At 59.3% G+C, this 17,387-nt stretch overlaps 1 protein-coding gene across 5 annotated transcripts; it reads left to right on the forward strand.

The window, feature by feature from the left end:
• Positions 1-17: 17 nt before the first annotated feature.
• Positions 18-17,374, forward strand: PPP1R10 (protein phosphatase 1 regulatory subunit 10). Of its 5 annotated transcripts, none has more exons than XM_064473924.1 (20): positions 25-155; positions 587-1,176; positions 2,528-2,575; positions 5,199-5,317; positions 5,427-5,513; positions 5,644-5,779; positions 7,236-7,287; positions 7,378-7,455; positions 7,540-7,710; positions 7,847-7,949; positions 8,191-8,300; positions 9,622-9,722; positions 9,842-9,989; positions 10,071-10,226; positions 10,326-10,572; positions 12,627-12,702; positions 12,830-13,033; positions 13,380-13,491; positions 14,634-14,729; positions 16,985-17,374. In XM_064473924.1, exons 4-20 carry the CDS (start codon positions 5,211-5,213, stop codon positions 17,227-17,229), a joined length of 2,229 nt encoding a protein of 742 aa, XP_064329994.1. In that variant the 5' UTR covers positions 25-155; positions 587-1,176; positions 2,528-2,575; positions 5,199-5,210; the 3' UTR covers positions 17,230-17,374. The 5 variants fall into 5 exon arrangements, with proteins under 5 accessions (XP_064329995.1, XP_064329994.1, XP_064329993.1 ...); XM_064473923.1 differs by lacking the exon at positions 2,528-2,575 and adding an exon at positions 2,934-3,019; XM_064473922.1 differs by lacking the exon at positions 2,528-2,575 and having other exon boundaries at positions 587-1,341.
• The last annotated feature ends 13 nt before the right edge of the window (positions 17,375-17,387 follow it).

Consider the following 17,387-nt stretch of genomic DNA (forward strand, 5'->3'; position numbering starts at 1 on the left):
CGGCACGGCCGCTCCCGCGCAAGCGCAGTAAAGCCGCTCAGTGACGTTTCGCCTGGGCGTGGCCGGCGTGTGGGCGTGCCCAGGCGCGCGGGCGGCGTCCCGCTATAAATAGCTCCGCCCGCGCGGAACGGTGCCATTCTGAGGGCTGGGTGGAGGTAAGTGGAGAGCTTCGATGGGCGGCGGCGGGGTTTGGGGGGGGTCGGGCTGGGCGGAGGGGGGGTTCCCCTTTTTTTAGGGGCGCTGGGGGGGGCCCTTTTGTGGGGCCGGCGTCCCTTTGCCTTGAGAAAATGGCGTCCCCCCCCTTCGCCAGCCCCGCCGGGGGGGGATGCGCCCCTCAGCCCTCTCCTTCCCCTCAGCGCTGAGGAGAAACCCCCCCCCCCCCCCTTCCCAAGGGCGATTTCCTTCGGTTCTTTTTTTACTCTTCCCTCACCCTCCCCCTGTAAAAATCTGACAAATTCACCGGGGATAACGAGTGCTAATCATTTCGTGTCTTTCTTCTTTGCTTCTAATTTTTTTTATTCATTTTTTTTTTATTTATTGTGCCCCCCCACCCCCCTTTTTTTTTTTTCTCCTTTCCCCGCTCCAGGTTTGGTTGCTCTTGAGAGACGCCGTCGCCTTTACCACGAGAAAAAAAAAAGCAATACAAACAGACAAAAACAAACAAACAAAACAAAAATACAAAAGCAAAACAAAACAAACAAATATATACAAAAAAAAAGGGGAAGAAAAAAGAGCTTTCTTCCCCCCTTCCCGCTCCCATCCCGGTGCCGTGGAAGAGCCGCCATCGCAGCCTCCGTCCTTTGGACCGTCCTTGGGAAGCCGTTCCAAACTCGAAGGAAACTGCCACTTAAAAACATATTCTCCCTCTTCTTTCCCCCTCAAAAACAAAGGCAAAATCCGGTTTTTTTTTTAATCCAAGCAACTTTTTTTTTTAAACCTATTTTTTCCGTCATTTAGCTCGACCAAACCCCCTTATTTCACCCCTTTAGGACAAAAATAACTCAACAAAACCCTCCTGAAAAAAAAAACAACCCTGTGAAGCTGCAAAAAAAAAAAAAAGTTGCTGCATTTTTTTAAAGCCATGACCAAAAACAAAGCTCTTTTTTCGCTCTGATAACCCCACCAATGCCAAAATCCAACCCTTGAAGCGCCGTCGGCGAGAAAAATAATTGGATAGTAAGTGTTGAATTTTCAACCAGCTGAATTCCCCTTCCCCCCAAAAAAAACCCTCAAAAACCTGAGAAAAGCCCCCCCAAAAACCCCGTTTCTTTGTACCAAAGAAAATAATGGGAGGAAGAGCCCCAACTGTGTGCTTGAGGAGGACGTAGGCTTTGCTAAAAGGTGGTTAAAACGTTAAAATCGGGGGGTATTTTGTTCAAAAAGGTGGGAGCCGGTGGCGGAGGGTTCATGAGCTCCCACGCAAAAAGCAAAAGGGGCAAAGGAAAAAAAAAAAAACGCGAAAAAGGAAAAAACTGGAACAAAATACCCAAAATCGCTTGTTTTTTTGCGGGGGAGATGGAAATTGGGGAGGGGGGGAACCCCTGGGGGAGTGGGGGGGACGAGCAATCTGTACATAAAGATTGCGGGGGCGGCTGGTTTTAAAAGGGGACAAAAAAAAACACCCCCAAACCTGAGGGAATCGCGGGGCTGATCGTTTTGGGGAAAAAAAATTCGATGTTAAACAATGATTTCTTATATTTTTATTTTTTAGGTGCCATTTTAGGATTGTTTTGCGCAGAGAAATGCTGGGGAGGGGGGGGAGAAGGAGGTTGGGGAGGGCGGTTAAATGGCCGGGGATGTGGGGGGGGGTGTGTGTGATATGTTTGCAATCTAGCAATAAAGATTGCTAGGCAGGCTTAGCTTTACCCAAAAACCTACTTTTTTCGAGCAAAAAAAGGGTCGGCTTTAAAAAAAAAACAACCCCAAAATACCCCCCCCCCCCAAAAGCAACGCGACTGAGGGAGCTTTGGGGCCAAGATGGCGCGGCCGCTCGCCCGCTCTTTGTCTTAATTTTTCCATTTGTTGTTTTTTTACCTATTTTGCTCCTTTCCCCCCCCTTTTTTTTTATATATATATTATTGATTTCGTTACAGGTTGGATTTGGGGGGGGCTCCGCACCCCCTTTGTATTCGATATGGGGGGGGGGAATCCCCAAACCCCTTTAATCCACGCGGATTTAATCGTTCTCTTTTAATCGGCGTAGGTGTCGCGGGGCGGCGGCGGGGATGGGGGGGTGGAATTCGTTATATTTATATTTATGTGTGTTTTTTAACCCCCCCCCCCTTTTAAACCCCCCCTTTTAAATCCCCCCTTCCTTTAAACCCCCCCATTTTGGTTTGATATTATTTCGCCTCCTAAAATGGCGCCTGGGCCTCGGCGCCGCCGGCCGCGGCTGATGCAACCGGCTCCCGGCAAACCCCTCCCACCGCGCCGCCGGCTGGGGGCCCCCCCAGATTATCCCCCCCCCCCCAAATTTACCCTGAACCCCCCCCTCTAACCGTACCCCCCCTCCGGCTTTCGTCCGCAGGATCCCGGTGCCGTACAGAGTAGGACCCTGCGGGCCGCTGCTTCCTTTGTAGGTTGTTGCCCCCCCCAAAAAACCTCTTTTTTCCTCCTTAAAAACAGGATTTTCTTATTTTTAACCCTTTTCCCTTTACTTTTCCCTCCTTTTTTGTTTGTTTTTTTTTTTTTGAGACCCCCCCCCATGGGTTTGGGTGGATTTTGGGGTGGATTGTGGTGGTGGGGGGGGAAAAACTGCATTCTCGAGCAACTTATAACCTTTAATTTATCGTGACAGGGAAATGCTACCACTGGGCTTCACACCCCCCCCCCAAAAAAAAAAAAAAATCGGCTTTTGGGGGGGACGCACCCCAAAAATCGCTGATTTTTTTTTTTTCTTCCCAATTTCCAATGAATTTGCCCCGTTTTGGCAGCGCGGAGGTGCTGTGCAGGCTTTAGGAAGCGAAGGGAACTTGGTTTTACTTCAGCAAAAGGGAGGGAAACAACTGCCACCCGCCGGGTAAGCAAAAAAAACCTTTCTGGTCTTAATTACATTTCACAACTTTCATTTTTATCTATTTTTTAATTAATAAAAAACCCCTAAATTCCCTTTTTTCTTTTTTTTTTTTTGCTTTGCCATCCGTCTCCCGGTGCATGCGGATGCTGCGCTGGGTCGGGAGCTACTTTTTCCACCCCCCCCTTTCCTTGCTCCGGCCAAACGCTCGACGCCCAAATCCGAAGGATTTGGGTTAAAAAGCCGAGAAAATCTTTTTTTAAAAATGTGAAATTTTATTAATAAAATGGCAATTTTTAATTAATTCCCCCCCAAATTAAGCCCTTTCCTTCCCAGCGCTCTTTCCAGTGGTAGCATTTCCCTTTTTCTTGTTAAGGGGGGGGCCATAGCGGGCAGCCCCCCCCCCCCGTGGTTTCAGGGTCTGCATGACCCCCCTCTTTTTGCCAAAACCGGGTTTTTTCCCCCCCCAAAAAAAAGCTGGTTTTTTTGGGGGGGAGAAACAAGCAAAAGTGGTGTAAAAACGTGGTGGTGGTGGATGGGGCGGGGGGGGTCAGGCCTTCCTCGGCCTCCTGGCAGGGCTGGACAAGGCCAAACCCCCCCCCCCCCCCCCTTGTCTTCATTTTGGGGGGGTGGGATTTGCCCCCCACCCCCGCAGGGAGGTGATTTACCCCCTTGGGGGGGGGGCTGGGTGCTTTTTGGGGTCCCCGGCTTCCCCCCAGCGCGCGGTTGCTGGGGGCTATTGGGTCGGTGTTTGCTTCTGGGTGTCCCCCCCCCCCAAAACAGGGGGGTTGAACCCCCCAATTCTCTGTGGGGGGGGGACTTTGTGACCCCCCAAGCCAGGGCAGGGCTGTGGCCCCCCCTTGTTCCCCTTGGGGGGACCCCAAGCCACAGATCTGGGCTCCTTTCATGGCTGGGGGGGGGGGGGGGGGCATGTCAAAGGTTACAAAGGACATTTATGCTTCAAAAACCACCGATTTTGGGTTAAAATAAGTTGCCCTCCCTTTAATTTTAATTTTATGGGGGGGTTTGTGCTCGAATTAACTTACTTTTGTGTCTTTGCAGAGCTTGCTGACCCCCCCCCCCCCCCCAAAAAAAAACCACCCCCCCATGAAGGGGAGGGGGGGCTCCGCCGCCTGTATCCTTTAATCAACCTGGGGGGGGGACACGGCACTTAACGAAGTCCCGGCTCGTTAAGTCTTCGCTGTGAGGAGAAAACGGGCTGAGCCCCCCCAATATTCACATTTTGGGGTGTTTTTCATCCTGTTTTGGGGCTGTTTTCACACACCCCCCCCTTAAGACAAACCAAAACGCAGCCGCCGCCTTCCGCCTTCCTTAGCAAAGCTGTAATTAAGCCCGAGAAGCTTCTAATTAGCGCTAATTAAGCAGCTGGTTGACGTCAAAGGGATGAAATTCCCCCCCCCCCCGCCCCCCCATGGCCGGTCAGGCCGGATTGGGGTCAGGGACGTGCCGGGTCATTAGCGGGGCGCTGGCCCTAATTATTAACCTGCTAATTAATACTTCCTTCGTTAGCCCTCGGATTTAATTGCGTCTTGCATTTGGGGGTGGGGGTGGGGGGGCGACACCCCCAAACCTTGCGCCGTCATCGCTGTGTGTGTCCCCCCCCTCCGGCCCCGTCTCTGCGCCGCCGTTCCTCGCCTCGGCCTCTGCGCCTCGTTAAGCGCCGCCTTGTTAATTAAAATTTAAGGGGAGGGGGATTGTGTGGTTAAAAATGGGGGGGCTGCGCCCCCCCCCCCAGACCCTCCCCTTGCTCCTGGGGGGGGGCTCCGTGACCCGAAACCCCCGTCCTCTGGGGTGACGTCGGCACCGAAAACCAAGCGGGGGCCGCCCTGTCACCGCGGTGTCACCTCGACGTGGGGGGGCGACACCTCCGTGCTGTCCCTTGGGGGTCCCTCAGAGCCCCCTCCTGGGTTGTGACAGCTGCGTTTTGGGGGCGATTTCCCCATTTTTGGGGGCGATTTCCTAATTTTTGGGGGGGTCGAGGATGTTTCCAGGGATGGGTTTGTTATTGTCAAACTCTGGAAGGGGATGAAAACTGGGGCCTTGGGGGAGGGAGGTTGGATTTGAGGGGGGGGACGACACAGGGCTTGAGGGGTGACACGAGGTTGTCGCTGCTTTCCTAACCCCCCCCTCTCCTTTCTTTCCCCCCCTCCCATCCCCTTCCCAGGGCTTTTCTGCCATGGGCTCGGGCCCCATCGACCCCAAGGAGCTCCTCAAGGGCTTGGATTGCTTCCTGGGCCGCGATGGCGAGGTCAAGAGCACGGACGGCATCACCAAAATCTTCAAGTGAGTCCCCAAGAACCCACCCCACCCCCCCCGCTTGTCCCTGTGGCCCCCCCAGCTGTCACCGTGGCAGGGGAGGGGGGTCTCTGACGCCTCCTTTCTCGTTCATCAGCTTAATGAAGGACTCGCAGAAGATGGTGAGTCGCTGCATCTACCTGAACATCTTGCTGCAGACGCGGGCGCAGGAGATCCTGGCTAAGTAAGAGCCGCAAAAAAGGGGGGGGCCGGGGGGGGTGTCCAGGTGAGCTGGATTTGGGGGGGGTTCACCCCATCCTGGCTGCATCCTGAGGGATCTTTTTTTTTCCCTTTTCCCTCCCTTTTTCCCCTAGATTTATCCGGATCGGGGGTTACAAGCTCCTCAACACGTGGCTCACCAGTTCCAAAGCTTCCAACAACGTCCCCTTCCTGCAGCAGATCCTCCTCACCCTGCAGCACCTGCCCCTCACCGTCGACCACCTCAAGCAGGTCGGGGTGGCTTCTGTGGCCCCCCCCAGGCGGCTTTTGGGTCCCCCTTGAGTGGCTTTTGGGTCCCCCCAGGGCGACTTTTGGGTTCCCAGGGTGGCTTTTGTTCCCTCAGAGGGGTTTTTCTCTCCCTTTACTGCCTTTCAGGTGCCCCCCCAGGGTGGTGTTTGTGCCCTCCCCAGGTGTCTTCTTCCTCTTCAGGGAGGCTTTTGTCCCCTCAGGGTGACTTTTGTCTCCCTTGAGTCGCTTTTGGGCCCCCCTGGGGTGGCTTTTGTCTCCTCAGGACGACTTCTGTCTCCCTTGAGTCGCTTTTGGGCCCCCCTGGGGTGGCTTTTGTCCCTTCAGGGTGACTTTTGGCTCCCTTGAGTGGCTTTTGAGGCCTGCAGCGTAGCTTTTCTGTCCGTCCCCACCCCCCCGGGTGACTTTTGGGTCCTCAGGGTGGCTTTTGTTCCCTCAGAGGCGTTTTTGTGTCCCTTTACTGCCTTTTGGGTCCCCCCCAGGTGGCATTTGCATCCCTCAGGGTGACTTTTGTCTCCCTTGAGTGGCTTTTGGGACACCCGGCATGGCTTTTGTGTTCCCCAGGTGACTTTTGTCCCCTCAGGGTGGCTTCTTGAGTCCCTTGAGTGGCCTTTGGGTCCCCCCCGGGGTGACTTTTGGGTCCCTGGGGTAGCTTTTGTTCCCTCAGAAGGATTTTTCTCCCTTTACTGCTTTTCTGCCCCCCACCCCCTGGTGGCATTTGTGTCCCCTGAGGGTAGCTTTGGTCTCCCTTAAGTGACTTCTGGGCCCCCCTGGGGTGGCCTTTCCATCCCCCCAGGGTTACATTTGTTCCCTCAGGGTGGCTCTTGGGTCCCTGGGGTGGCTTTTGCTTCCCCAGGGTGGCTTTTTTGTCCACCTGGGTGGCCTTTGGCTCCCCCGAGTGGCTTTTGTCTCCCTTGAGTGACTTTTGTGTCCCCCCAGGTGACTTTTGTCCCCTCAGGGTGGCTTTTGTGTCCTCCCTGGGGTGCACTTTGACTCTCTTAAGTGACTTTCCCCCTCAGGGTGGCTTTTGTCCCCTCAGGGTGGCTTTTGGGTCCCTGTGGTGGCTTTTGTCTCCCTTGAGTGGCTTTTGGGACCTCCAGCTGGATTTTTTTGTCCCCCTGGGTGGCCTTTGGTTCCCCCCAGTGGCTTTTGTCTCCCTTGAGTGACCCTTGTCCCCTCAGGGTGGCTTTTGTTTCCCCCCAGGTGACTTTTGTCCCCTCAGGATGGCTTTTGGGTCCCTGTTGTGGCTTTGTCTTCTCTGAGTGGCTTTTGGGTGCCCCCCCGGGTTGGCTTTTGGGTCCCCAGGGAGGGTTTTGGGTCCCCATGAGTGACTTTTATCTCCCCAGGGTGGCTTTTGGGGTCCCCATGGGTGATTTTTGGGGTTCCCCGGGGTGCATTTTGTCCCCCGCTGCCGCTCACCCCACGTCTCCATCTTTCCCAGAACAACACAGCCAAGCTGGTGAAGCAGCTCAGCAAATCAAGCGACGATGAAGGTGAGCGCTCCCCAAAAACCCCCTCAGACCCTCCCAAAAACCCTCTGAATTCCCCCCAAAATCCCTCCTTAACCCTTTCTCTGCCTGCAGAGCTGCGCCGCCTCGCCTCCATCCTCGTCAGCGACTGGATGGGTGTCATCCGCTCGCAGAGCAGCGCCCAGCCGACCGGTGAGCCCCCCTCCGCGCCCCCTTTCCCCCCCCCCCCAATCCAGCCCCGGCGTCTCACCCTTTTCCCATCTTCCCCCCCCTCAGAACGGGATAAAAAGAAGCGGAAAGAGGAAAACAAAAGCAAAACCCCCATCCAAGAGAAACCCCAAGAAGCCAAAACCGAGACTAAAACCGAGGAGGTGCCGGAGAAAAAGCGGGAGAAACCCAAATCCCTGCGTACCACCGCCCCCAGCCACGCCAAATTCCGCTCCACCGGTAACTCCCGCTCCATCCCGTGGGGATACGGCGGGTTTTGGGGCTGTTTGGGGGGTTTTTAGGGAATTTGAGGGGCTGCGATCGCTCGTGGGATGCCGTAAAAGGCCGCCTTAACGACCTTCCTGTCCCAAAACAGGGCTGGAAATGGAGACGCCTTCGTTAGTGCCCGTGAAGAAAATTAACTCATCTTCGACTGCCGATAAATATAACCTGAAACCGATGCCCATAAAGAGGCAAAAGTGAGTGGGGGGATGTTTTGGGGGGGTCTTGGGGGGGAAATAGGGGACTGGGGGCTGCTTGTGAGGGGCTCTGACCCGCTCTTGGGGGGCTTAGACCCACTCTTGGGGGGGTTCGGGATGCTCTTGGGGCTCTCCGGGGTGCTCTGTAGGGGCTGGGGGCTGCTTTTGGGGGGGGGCTGGGGGCTGCTTTTGGGGTCCTTCCCGGCGCCTGACCTGCTTCCCCCTCCCCTTTCCCCCCCAGTATCTCCTCCCTTCCCGGGGACGTTCCTCCCGCCGAGAAGAAATACAAACCTCTGAACACGGCGCCCAACGCCACCAAGGAGATCAAAGTCAAGATCATCCCGCCCCAGCGTGAGTGGGGGGTCACGGGGGGCCTCTTGGGGGGCCTCAGGCCGCCATTTTGGGGGACTCTTGGGCCGCCATTTTTGGGGGGCACTTCGGGAGCCTTTTGGGGGACACTTTAGGTGCCTTTTTTGGGTGCCATTCTGGGGACACTTTGGGTGCCCTTTGGGGGACACCTGGGTGCCACTTTAGGGACAGTTTAGGTGCGTTTTTGGGTGACATTTTGGGGACACTTTGGGTGACATTTTGGGGACACTTTGGGTGACATTTTGGGGACACTTTGGGGGCCTTTTGAGGGGCACCTGGGTACTGTTTTGGGGAGAGTTTAGGTGCCTTTTGGGGGACACTTTGGGCCTGTTTTGGGGGACACTGTGGCACCCTTCGGGGGAACATTTTGGGTGCCTCTTTTGGGGACCCCTAGGGGACATTTTTGGGGACACTTTGGGTGCCTTTTGGGGACAGTTTTTGGGGGATACCTGGGTGCTTGTGTTGGGATAATTTGGGAGCTTTTTGGGGGATACTTTAGGTGCTGTTTTGGGGACATCTGGGTGCCTTTTTGGGGGACATTTCGGGTGCCGTTTTGGACACCCTTTGGGCCTTTTGGGGGGACACTTTGGGTGCCTTTTGGGGGACAGTTTTAGGGGACACTTTGGGCACCATTTGGGGGACAATTTGGGTGTGTTTTTCAAGCCAAATTAGGTGCCTTTTTCAGGGGACGCTTTGGGGACAATTTTTCGGGGACAGTTTGGGGGGGGCCCTTTGGGGACAGTTTTTGGGGTCCTTTTGGGGACATTTTGGGGCCTTTTGGGGGACAGTTTTTGGGGGATGCTTTGGGGCATTTTGGGGGACATTTTTGGTGCCATTTTGGGGACAATTTTTGGAGGACTTTTGGGGATTTTTTGGGGGCCACACTGGGGCCCTTTGGGGACAGTTTTGGGGGGACACTTTGGGCCCTTTGGGGACAGTTTTGGGGGGCCACACTGGGGCCTTTTGGGGACAGTTTTGGGGGGACACTGGGCCCTTTGGGGACAGTTTTGGGGGGCCACATTGGGGCCTTTTGGGGACAGTTTTTGGGGGGCCACATTGGGGCCTTTCGGGGACATTTTGGGGACAGTTTTTGGGGGGACACCTGGGTGCCATTTTGGGGGACACATTGGTTTCCTTTTCGGGGATAATTTTTCCAGGACTCTTTGGGTGCCATTTTGGGACACGTGGGGTCCTTTTTAAGGGCGGGGGCTTTTTAGAGACGCTTTGGGTGCCTTTTTGGGGGACCCCTGGCCGTCTTTTTGGGGGGGGACCCTTTGGGTGACGCTCCCCTCCCGCCCCCCAGCCATGGAAGGGCTCGGTTTCCTCGACGCCCTCAACTCCGCTCCCATCCCCGGCATCAAGATTAAGAAGAAGAAGAAGGTGTTGTCCCCCACGGCCGCCAAGGTGAGGAGCCTCCCCGCATCTCGGGGTCCCCTCCCCGCATCTCGGGGGTCCCCCTCCTTGTCTAGATCCCCCTCCCCAGTACCACCACCCCCCCCAACCGCCTTCCTCTCCCTCCTTAGCCCAGTCCCTTCGAGGGGAAGGCGGCTCCCGAAGCCAGCTCCGCCAAACCCTCGTCCCCGGAGCCCGCCGCCGCCTCGGAGCCGATGGAGACGGACCGACCGGGGACGCCGGTTCCGGCCGTGGAGGTGCCGGAGCCGATGGAGACGTGTAAGTTGGGGGTTGGGTGACGTAAAATTCTGGGGGGCGGGGGTTAAACGGGTGCTGAGCCCTTCCCGCTCCCTCCTGCAGGCTCGTCGGAGACGAGCGGCGACGCCAAAACGGCCGAAAACCCGTCGGAAAGCGGCCAGCTGACCAAAAAAGGTCGGAAAAAGAAAACGGTGAGTTGGCCGGAAGAGAGCAAACTCCGCGAGTATTTCTACTTCGAATTGGACGAGACCGAGCGAGGTGAGCCCCCCCGTCCCTCCCCCCTCCCCGTGCCCGTGTGTCCCCTCCCTGTGGCGTCCCCGGATTTTAAGGGGTGACTTTTTGTCGTCGCTTTCGCAGTCAACGTCAACAAGATCAAGGATTTTGGGGAAGCGGCCAAACGGGAGATGCTGATGGATCGGCAGGCCTTCGAGACGGCCCGGCGCCTCAGCCACGACGCCATGGAGGAGAAGGTGCCCTGGGTGTATCCCAAACTCCTCGATCTCCCCGCGCCCCTCGTCGTGCCGGGCAGCGGCAGCCGGGAACGCTTCACTCAGGCCGAGAGGGAGAAAGGGATCTTGCAGGAGATCTTCCTGTCCAAGGAGAGGTGAGTGGATCCCGTGGGATTCCCCCCGGCAGCCCGGCCTGGGGAAGAACCCGCCCCCCGCCCCGAGCGGATTCAGAACCGTGGGTTCACCCTCGGCGTGCAACAGGGTGCCAGATCCACTCCCCCACCCCCCCTTTGGATCTACTTGGGAAGCAGATCACCCCAGGGGATCCCTTGGATCCGGGCGCCGGGGATCCTCCCGCCACCGTGATCCCCCTCCCAAGCACTAATGGGGTTGATCTCCCCGGTGGGAGGGCGCCGGAGCTGGGATCAGCTGGGATCCCTGGGGATCCGCAGCCCAGATCCCCTGGATCCACTCAGCGGGGTGGGGGTTTCCTCGGGGATCGGGCACGTGCGAGGCGTCTCCGTGGTGCCGCCCCAGGGATCCTGCGGCTCGGATCCCTGAGATCCCTCGGGATCTGGAGGTGGGTGTCCCCGGGCTCCCTGCGGATCCGGAGGCGGGGCTGTGGGAGCCCCGGGATCCACCAGATCGGAGGCTCTGTTGCCCCCGGCCTGAGGATCTGTGGGGATCTGGGGGGCTGGGCAGAGGCTAGGCCAGAGCGCCAGGATCCCCCGGGATCTCTGCGGATCTCAATCCCTGGGCAGGGGGACGTTGCTGGAGCCCGGATCTTCTGGGGGTCTGAAGGGGGAGCTGATGGATGGCCTCCAGGTCTTCCAGGATCCCTGAGGATCTGGAGCCCTGGGGGGAGGTTTTCTGGGCCCAGATCCCCTGGGGTCCCTGAGGATCCAGAGCTGGAGGGGAGGGAGGTTTGGAGCGTAGATCCTCGGGGATCTGTGAGGATCCCAAGCCCAGGGGAGGTTTTTAAAGCCTAGATCCCCAAGGATCCCGAGTCAGGGAGGGGAGAGATTTTGGGGTCCCAGATCCTCTGGGATCTGTGAGGATCCAGAGGCAGGGGGTAGGTTTTCACAGCCCAGATCCCCTGGGATCCCTGAGGACCCAGAAAGGGGTGGGGAGGGGGGAGGTTTTTGAGGCTCAGGTCCCCTGGGATCTGTGAGGATCCGGAGCCGAGGGGGAGGCTTTCAGGCCCAGAGTCGGGTGGGGGGAGCAGGTTGCTGCGGCCTGAATCTCCCAGGATCCCCAAGGATCTGGTGCCTGAAGGAGCCGTTTGAAGCCTTACAGGATCCCTGAGGATCCAGAGTTTATGTGGGGGGGCAGACACAGGATCCCTGAGGATCCAAAGTGTCTGGGGGACAACGACAGGATCCCTGAGGATTCAGAGTCTTTTGGGGACGTGGGATCCCCGAGGATCTGGAGTCTTTGGGGGGATCCCTGAGGATCCGGAGTCTGCTGGGGGGACACACAGGATCCCTGAGGATTCACAGTGTTGGGGGGGAAGATGACGGGATCCCTGAAGATCCGGGGTATTTGGGGGGGACACGGGATCCCTGAGGATCTGGGGTATTTGGGGGGGAAGATGACGGGATCCCTGAGGATCCGGGGTATTTGGGGGGGAAGATGACGGGATCCCTGAGGATCCGGGGTATTTGGGGGGGAAGATGACGGGATCCCTGAGGATCCGGGGTATTTGGGGGGGACACGGGATCCCTGAGGATCCAGGGTATTTGGGGGGGAAGATGACGGGATCCCTGAGGATCCGGGGTATTTGGGGGGGAAGATGACGGGATCCCTGAGGATCCGGGGTATTTGGGGGGGACACGGGATCCCTGAGGATCCAGGGTATTTGGGGGGGAAGATGACGGGATCCCTGAGGATCCGGGGTATTTGGGGGGGAAGATGACGGGATCCCTGAGGATCCGGGGTATTTGGGGGGGAAGATGACGGGATCCCTGAGGATCCGGGGTATTTGGGGGGACACCCAGGATCCCTGAGGATCTGGAGTCTGGTGGGGGGGACATGGGATCCCCGAGGATCTGGAGTCTCGGGGGGACACCCAGGATGTGAGGATCCGGAGGCGGGGGTGGGATGGGGGTGGTCCAGATCCCCCGCGGAACCCCTGGGAAGGTGCCGACAGCACCGGATCCCAGGGATCCACTGACCTCCCCCTCCCTCCCCTTCCCCTCCCCCAAAACAGCGTCCCAGACAGCCCCCACGAACCCGATCCGGAATCCTACGAACCGCTGCCGCCCAAACTGATCCCGCTGGACGAGGTAAGCGCCGCCGCAGCCGCGCCGCGCCGCCACAGCCCCCCCCTCCCCCAAAACTAGCGCAGCTCCCCCCAAAACCCCCCACCCCCCCCCCCCCATCGCCCCTCACCCCTATCTCTGCCCTCCCCAGGACTGCTCCGCCGAGGAGGTCGCCTATCCCGACGGCTTGGACGGCGGCGCCGCCTCCCCCTCGCCGGACCCCGGCGGCGCCGGCAGCGCCAAACTCCCCCCGGTGTTGGCCAACCTGATGGGGAGCGTCGGGGCCGGCAAAACCCCCCCGGGGCCGGCGCCCCCCGCCCCCATCAACATGCAGGAGATCCTCACCTCCATCATGGTAATCCCTCCCCCCCTCCCTTTCCCCCCAACACGGGGGGCGGGACACACGCAAATCCGTGGGGGGAAGGGGGGGGGGGGCAAAGGGGGAGGGGAAAACCCATGGGTCCCCCCCCCCCATGTTGATTTTTAACCACACACCCACCCCCCAAAATCCCTCAGCGTCCCCCTCCTCGCCCCCAGCGCAGACACCCCCCGCCCGGCGCGGGGTGACCCTAAAAAGGGGGGGGCGGCGGCGCTGCGGTGGGGGGGGGATGGGTAGGGAGCACCCCTTTTCCCCCCTCTCCCCCCACCGCTCACTCTTTGTGTCCCCCCTCCCCCCCCAAAATGTCGTGTCCCCCCCCCAGGGCGGGCCCAGCACCCACAAAGCGGAGGAATTGATGAAACAACCGGATTATTCGGATAAAATCAAACATTTGTTGGGAAACCTGCAGGCGCAGCCGCCGGGGCCCGGCGGAGGTGAGCGGGGGGGACGTGGGGGGACGTGGGGGGACGTTGGGGGGATGGGGGGACACGGGGGGGTGCAGGGGCTGGCGGGAGCCCGGCTTGGGCCCCTGAGGGGGGTGAAAGGGAGGTTGGGGCTTGGGGACACTTGGGGACACCCTCGGGTGCCCTGAGGGGAATATTGGGGTGCTCCTGCCTTGGGGACACCGTCCCCTACCCTGACAAGGGATATTGGGGTGCCCTTGGCGTGGGGACACTTGGGGACACCCTCCAGTGCCCTGAGGGGAATATTGGGGTGCTCCTGCCTTGGGGACACCGTCCCCTGCTCTGACAGGGATATCAGGGTGCCCTTGGCGTGGGGACACTTGGGGACACCGTCTGGTGCCCTGAGGGGGATATTGGGGTGCCCTTGGCTTGGGGACACCTGGGGACACCGTCTGGTGCCCTGACAAGGATATTGGGGTGCCCTTGGCTTGGGGACACTTGGGGATACCATCGGTGCCCTGACGGGGATATTGGGGTGCTCCTGCCTTGGGGACACCGTCCCCTGCCCCGGGGTGACGCAGGGTCCCCTCAGCTCGGGGACGTACCGCGGGGACTCTGCCCCTCCCCTCGATTTGGGGACCCCTCCCCTCCCCTGGGGTGCCTCGGGGGTGTCCCCTGGGTTTGGGGACACCAGGGGCTGGGGTGATATTGGGGTTCAGGGACCCCGAGTCCCACTTCGGGGGTCCCTTTGGTTTGGGGACCGTTGGGGACCCTGCGCCCCCTTCTGGGGTGACACTGGGGGGGGTTTGGGGTCCCCTTGCTTTGGGGACATCTGGGTGCTGTCAGGGACCCTGTATCCTCGTCTGGGGTGACATGGGGGGATTTGGGGTCCCCTTAATTTGGGGACAAGCTCTGGGGACCCCGGGGGGAGGGACAGGGTGTCAGGGGGTCCCCTAAATTTGGGGACATGATTTGGGGGGACGACGACTCCCTTTGACTGGGGCCACCCCCTGCCTTTGGTGACCTGGGGAGGGGGGTTCTGGTGCCACCAGCCCCGTCCCCTTTTGGGGGGGGGTGTGGGCACAGGGGGATTCAGGGGGGGCGGCTCTGGGATGGGGGGGGCTGGGGGTCCCCCCTTTTGTACTGACCCCCCCGTTTTGGCCTCCCCCCAGTGCCCCACGGCTTGCTGGGCCCCGGCCCCATGGCCAACGGCTTCCCGCCCGGCCCCAAGGCCATGCAGCACTTCCCGCCGGGGGGGCCCATGCCGGGTAAGTGTGGGTTGGGGACCCCCCCGACCCCCCCAAATCCCCCACAAATCCCCTCTAAATCCCTTCTGACCCCCACAAAACCCCCCCAAATCCCCCACAAACCATCTAAACCCTCTCTGACCCCATCTCTGACCCCCACAAACCCCCCCAAATCTCCCCCAAACCCCTCTGACTCTTACAACCCCCCCAATCCACTCTAAATCCCCTCTAAACCCCCTTTGACCCCCCAGATACCCCACAAACCCCCAAATCCCCTCTAAACCTTCTCTGACCCCCACAAACCCCTCTAAACCTCGTCTGACCCCTATAAGCCCCCCAAATCCCCTCTAAACCCCCTGATTCCCACAAATACCTCCAAACCGCCTCTAAACCCTCTCTGACCCCCACAACCCCCCCAAATCCTCTCTAAATCCCCTCTGACCCCTCTTCTGACCCCCACAAATCCCCCACAACCCCCCCAAATCCCCCACAACCACCCTGACTCTTACAACCCTCCCCAAATCCACTCTAAATCCCCTCTAAACCCCCTCTGACCCCTCTTCTGACCCCCCCAAATCCCCTCTAAACCCCCAATCCCCCACAAACCCTCTGACTCTTACAACGCTCCCTAAATCCCCTCTAAACCCCCTTTGACCCCCCAAATCCCCCCAGATACCCCACAACCCCCCCAAATCCCCTTTAAACCCCCTCTGTCCCCCACAAACCCCTCTAAACCCCCTCTGACCCCCACAACCCCCCCAAATCCCCTCTAAACCCCATCTGACCCCCAGAAACCACACCCAACCCCCCCAAATCCCCTCTGAGCCCCACAACCCCTCCCAAATCCCCTCTAAACCCCCTCATCCCCACAAACACGCCCAAACCGCCTCTAAACCCCCTCTGACCCCCACAGCCCCCCGAAATCCCCTCTAAACCTTCTCTGACCTCTCTTCTGACCCCCACAAAACCCCCAAATCCCCCACAAACCCCCCAAATCCCCCACAAACCCCCGCTGACTCTTATAACCTTCCCCAAATCCACTCTAAATCCCCTCTAAACCCCCTTTGACGCCCCGCAAGACCCCCAAATCCCCTCTAAACCCCCGCTGACCCCCACAACCCCCCAAATCCCCTCTAAACCCCCTCTTGACCCCTCCTCTGACCCCCACAAGTCCCCCCCAAATCCCCCACAAACCCCCTCTGACTCTTATAACCCTCCCCAAATCCACTCTAAACCCCCTTTGACCCCCCTAAATCCTCCCAGATACCCCACAAGCCCCCCAAATCCCCTCTGACCCCCACAACCCCCCCCAAATCCCCTCTAAACCTTCTCTGACCCCCACAAACCCCCCAAATCCCCTCTAACCCCCTCTGACCCCCACAACCCTCCCCAAATCCCCTCTAAAAGCCCTCTGACCCCCACAAACCACCCAAATCCCCTCTAAACCTCTTCTGACCCCCCCAAGCCCCCCCAAATCCCCCACAAACCTCCTCTGACTCTTATAACCTTCCCCAAATCCACTCTAAATCCCCTCTAAACCCCCTTTGACGCCCCGCAAGACCCCCAAATCCCCTCTAAACCCCCGCTGACCCCCACAACCCCCCAAATCCCCTCTAAACCCGCTCTTGACCCCTCCTCTGACCCCCACAACCCCCCCCCAAATCCCCTCTAAACCCCCTCTGACCCCCACAACCCCCCAAATCCCCTCTAACCCCCCTCTGACCCCCATAACCCTCCCCAAATCCCCTCTAAACCTCATCTGACCCCCCCCAAACCACACGCAACTCCCCAAATCCCCTCTGAGCCCCACAACCCCCCCAAATCCCCAACAAACCCCCTGACTCTTATAACCCTCCCCAAATCCACTCTAAATCCCCTCTAAACCCCCTTTGACCCCCCCAAATCCCTTCTAACCCCCTCTGACCCCTCCTCTGACCCCCACAAATCCCCCACAAACCCCCTCTGACTCTTATAACCCTCCCCAAATCCCTTCTAAACCCCTTTGACCCCCCCCAAATCCCCTCTAAACCCCCTCTGACCCCCACAACCCCCCCAAATCCCCCACAAACCCCCTCTGACTTTTACAACCCTCCCCAAATCCACTCTAAATCCCCTCTAAACCCCCTTTGACTCCCCCCAAATCCCCCCAGATACCCCATAACCCCCCCAAATCCCCTCTAAACCCCCTCTGACCCCCACAACCCCCCCCAAATCCCCTCCATAGCCCCCCAACCTCCCCTCCTAACCCCCCCTTTTCCCTTTCTCTGCCCCCCCAGGACCCCACGGAGGCGGCGGGGGGGGACCCGGCCTCCCCCCAGGTCCGGGCATCCCAGGCGGCCCCCGACTTCTGGGGCCGCCCCCCCCACAACGCGGCGGAGGAGGAGGAGGAGGAGGAGGAGGAGGAGGCGGCGGCGATTTTTGGGAAACACCCCGAAGGGGGGGGGGGAACCCTCCGAGGTGGCCCCCACGGCGGCGGCGGCATGCGCGGGGGGGGCCCCTTCCACCGCCCCCGCGGCCGTAGCGGCGCCGAACCCCCGTACCGATGCCGCGGCGGCGGCGGCGGAGGAGGGAGGAGGAGGAGGGGGGGGGTCGCAACGGGGGCCCCCCCAAATGGCGGCGGCGCAAGGGGGGGGCCCCCCGGTAGCCACGGCGATCACGGCAGAGGCCACCCCGGCGAAC

The sequence above is a fragment of the Phalacrocorax carbo genome, chromosome 26 (assembly GCF_963921805.1).
Source record: "Phalacrocorax carbo chromosome 26, bPhaCar2.1, whole genome shotgun sequence".
In the NCBI taxonomy this organism is placed as follows: Eukaryota; Metazoa; Chordata; class Aves; order Suliformes; family Phalacrocoracidae; genus Phalacrocorax; species Phalacrocorax carbo.

Bases quoted from the DNA above. Each gene is read 5' to 3' on its own strand.
- PPP1R10 (XM_064473922.1), top strand. From the start codon at position 5,211: ATGGGCTCGGGCCCCATCGACCCCAAGGAGCTCCTCAAGGGCTTGGAT. The intron at 5,514-5,643 runs GTAAGAGCCGCA...TTTTTCCCCTAG, and splicing joins GCGCAGGAGATCCTGGCTAA to ATTTATCCGGATCGGGGGTT. The intron at 8,301-9,621 runs GTGAGTGGGGGG...CCCGCCCCCCAG, and splicing joins CAAGATCATCCCGCCCCAGC to CCATGGAAGGGCTCGGTTTC.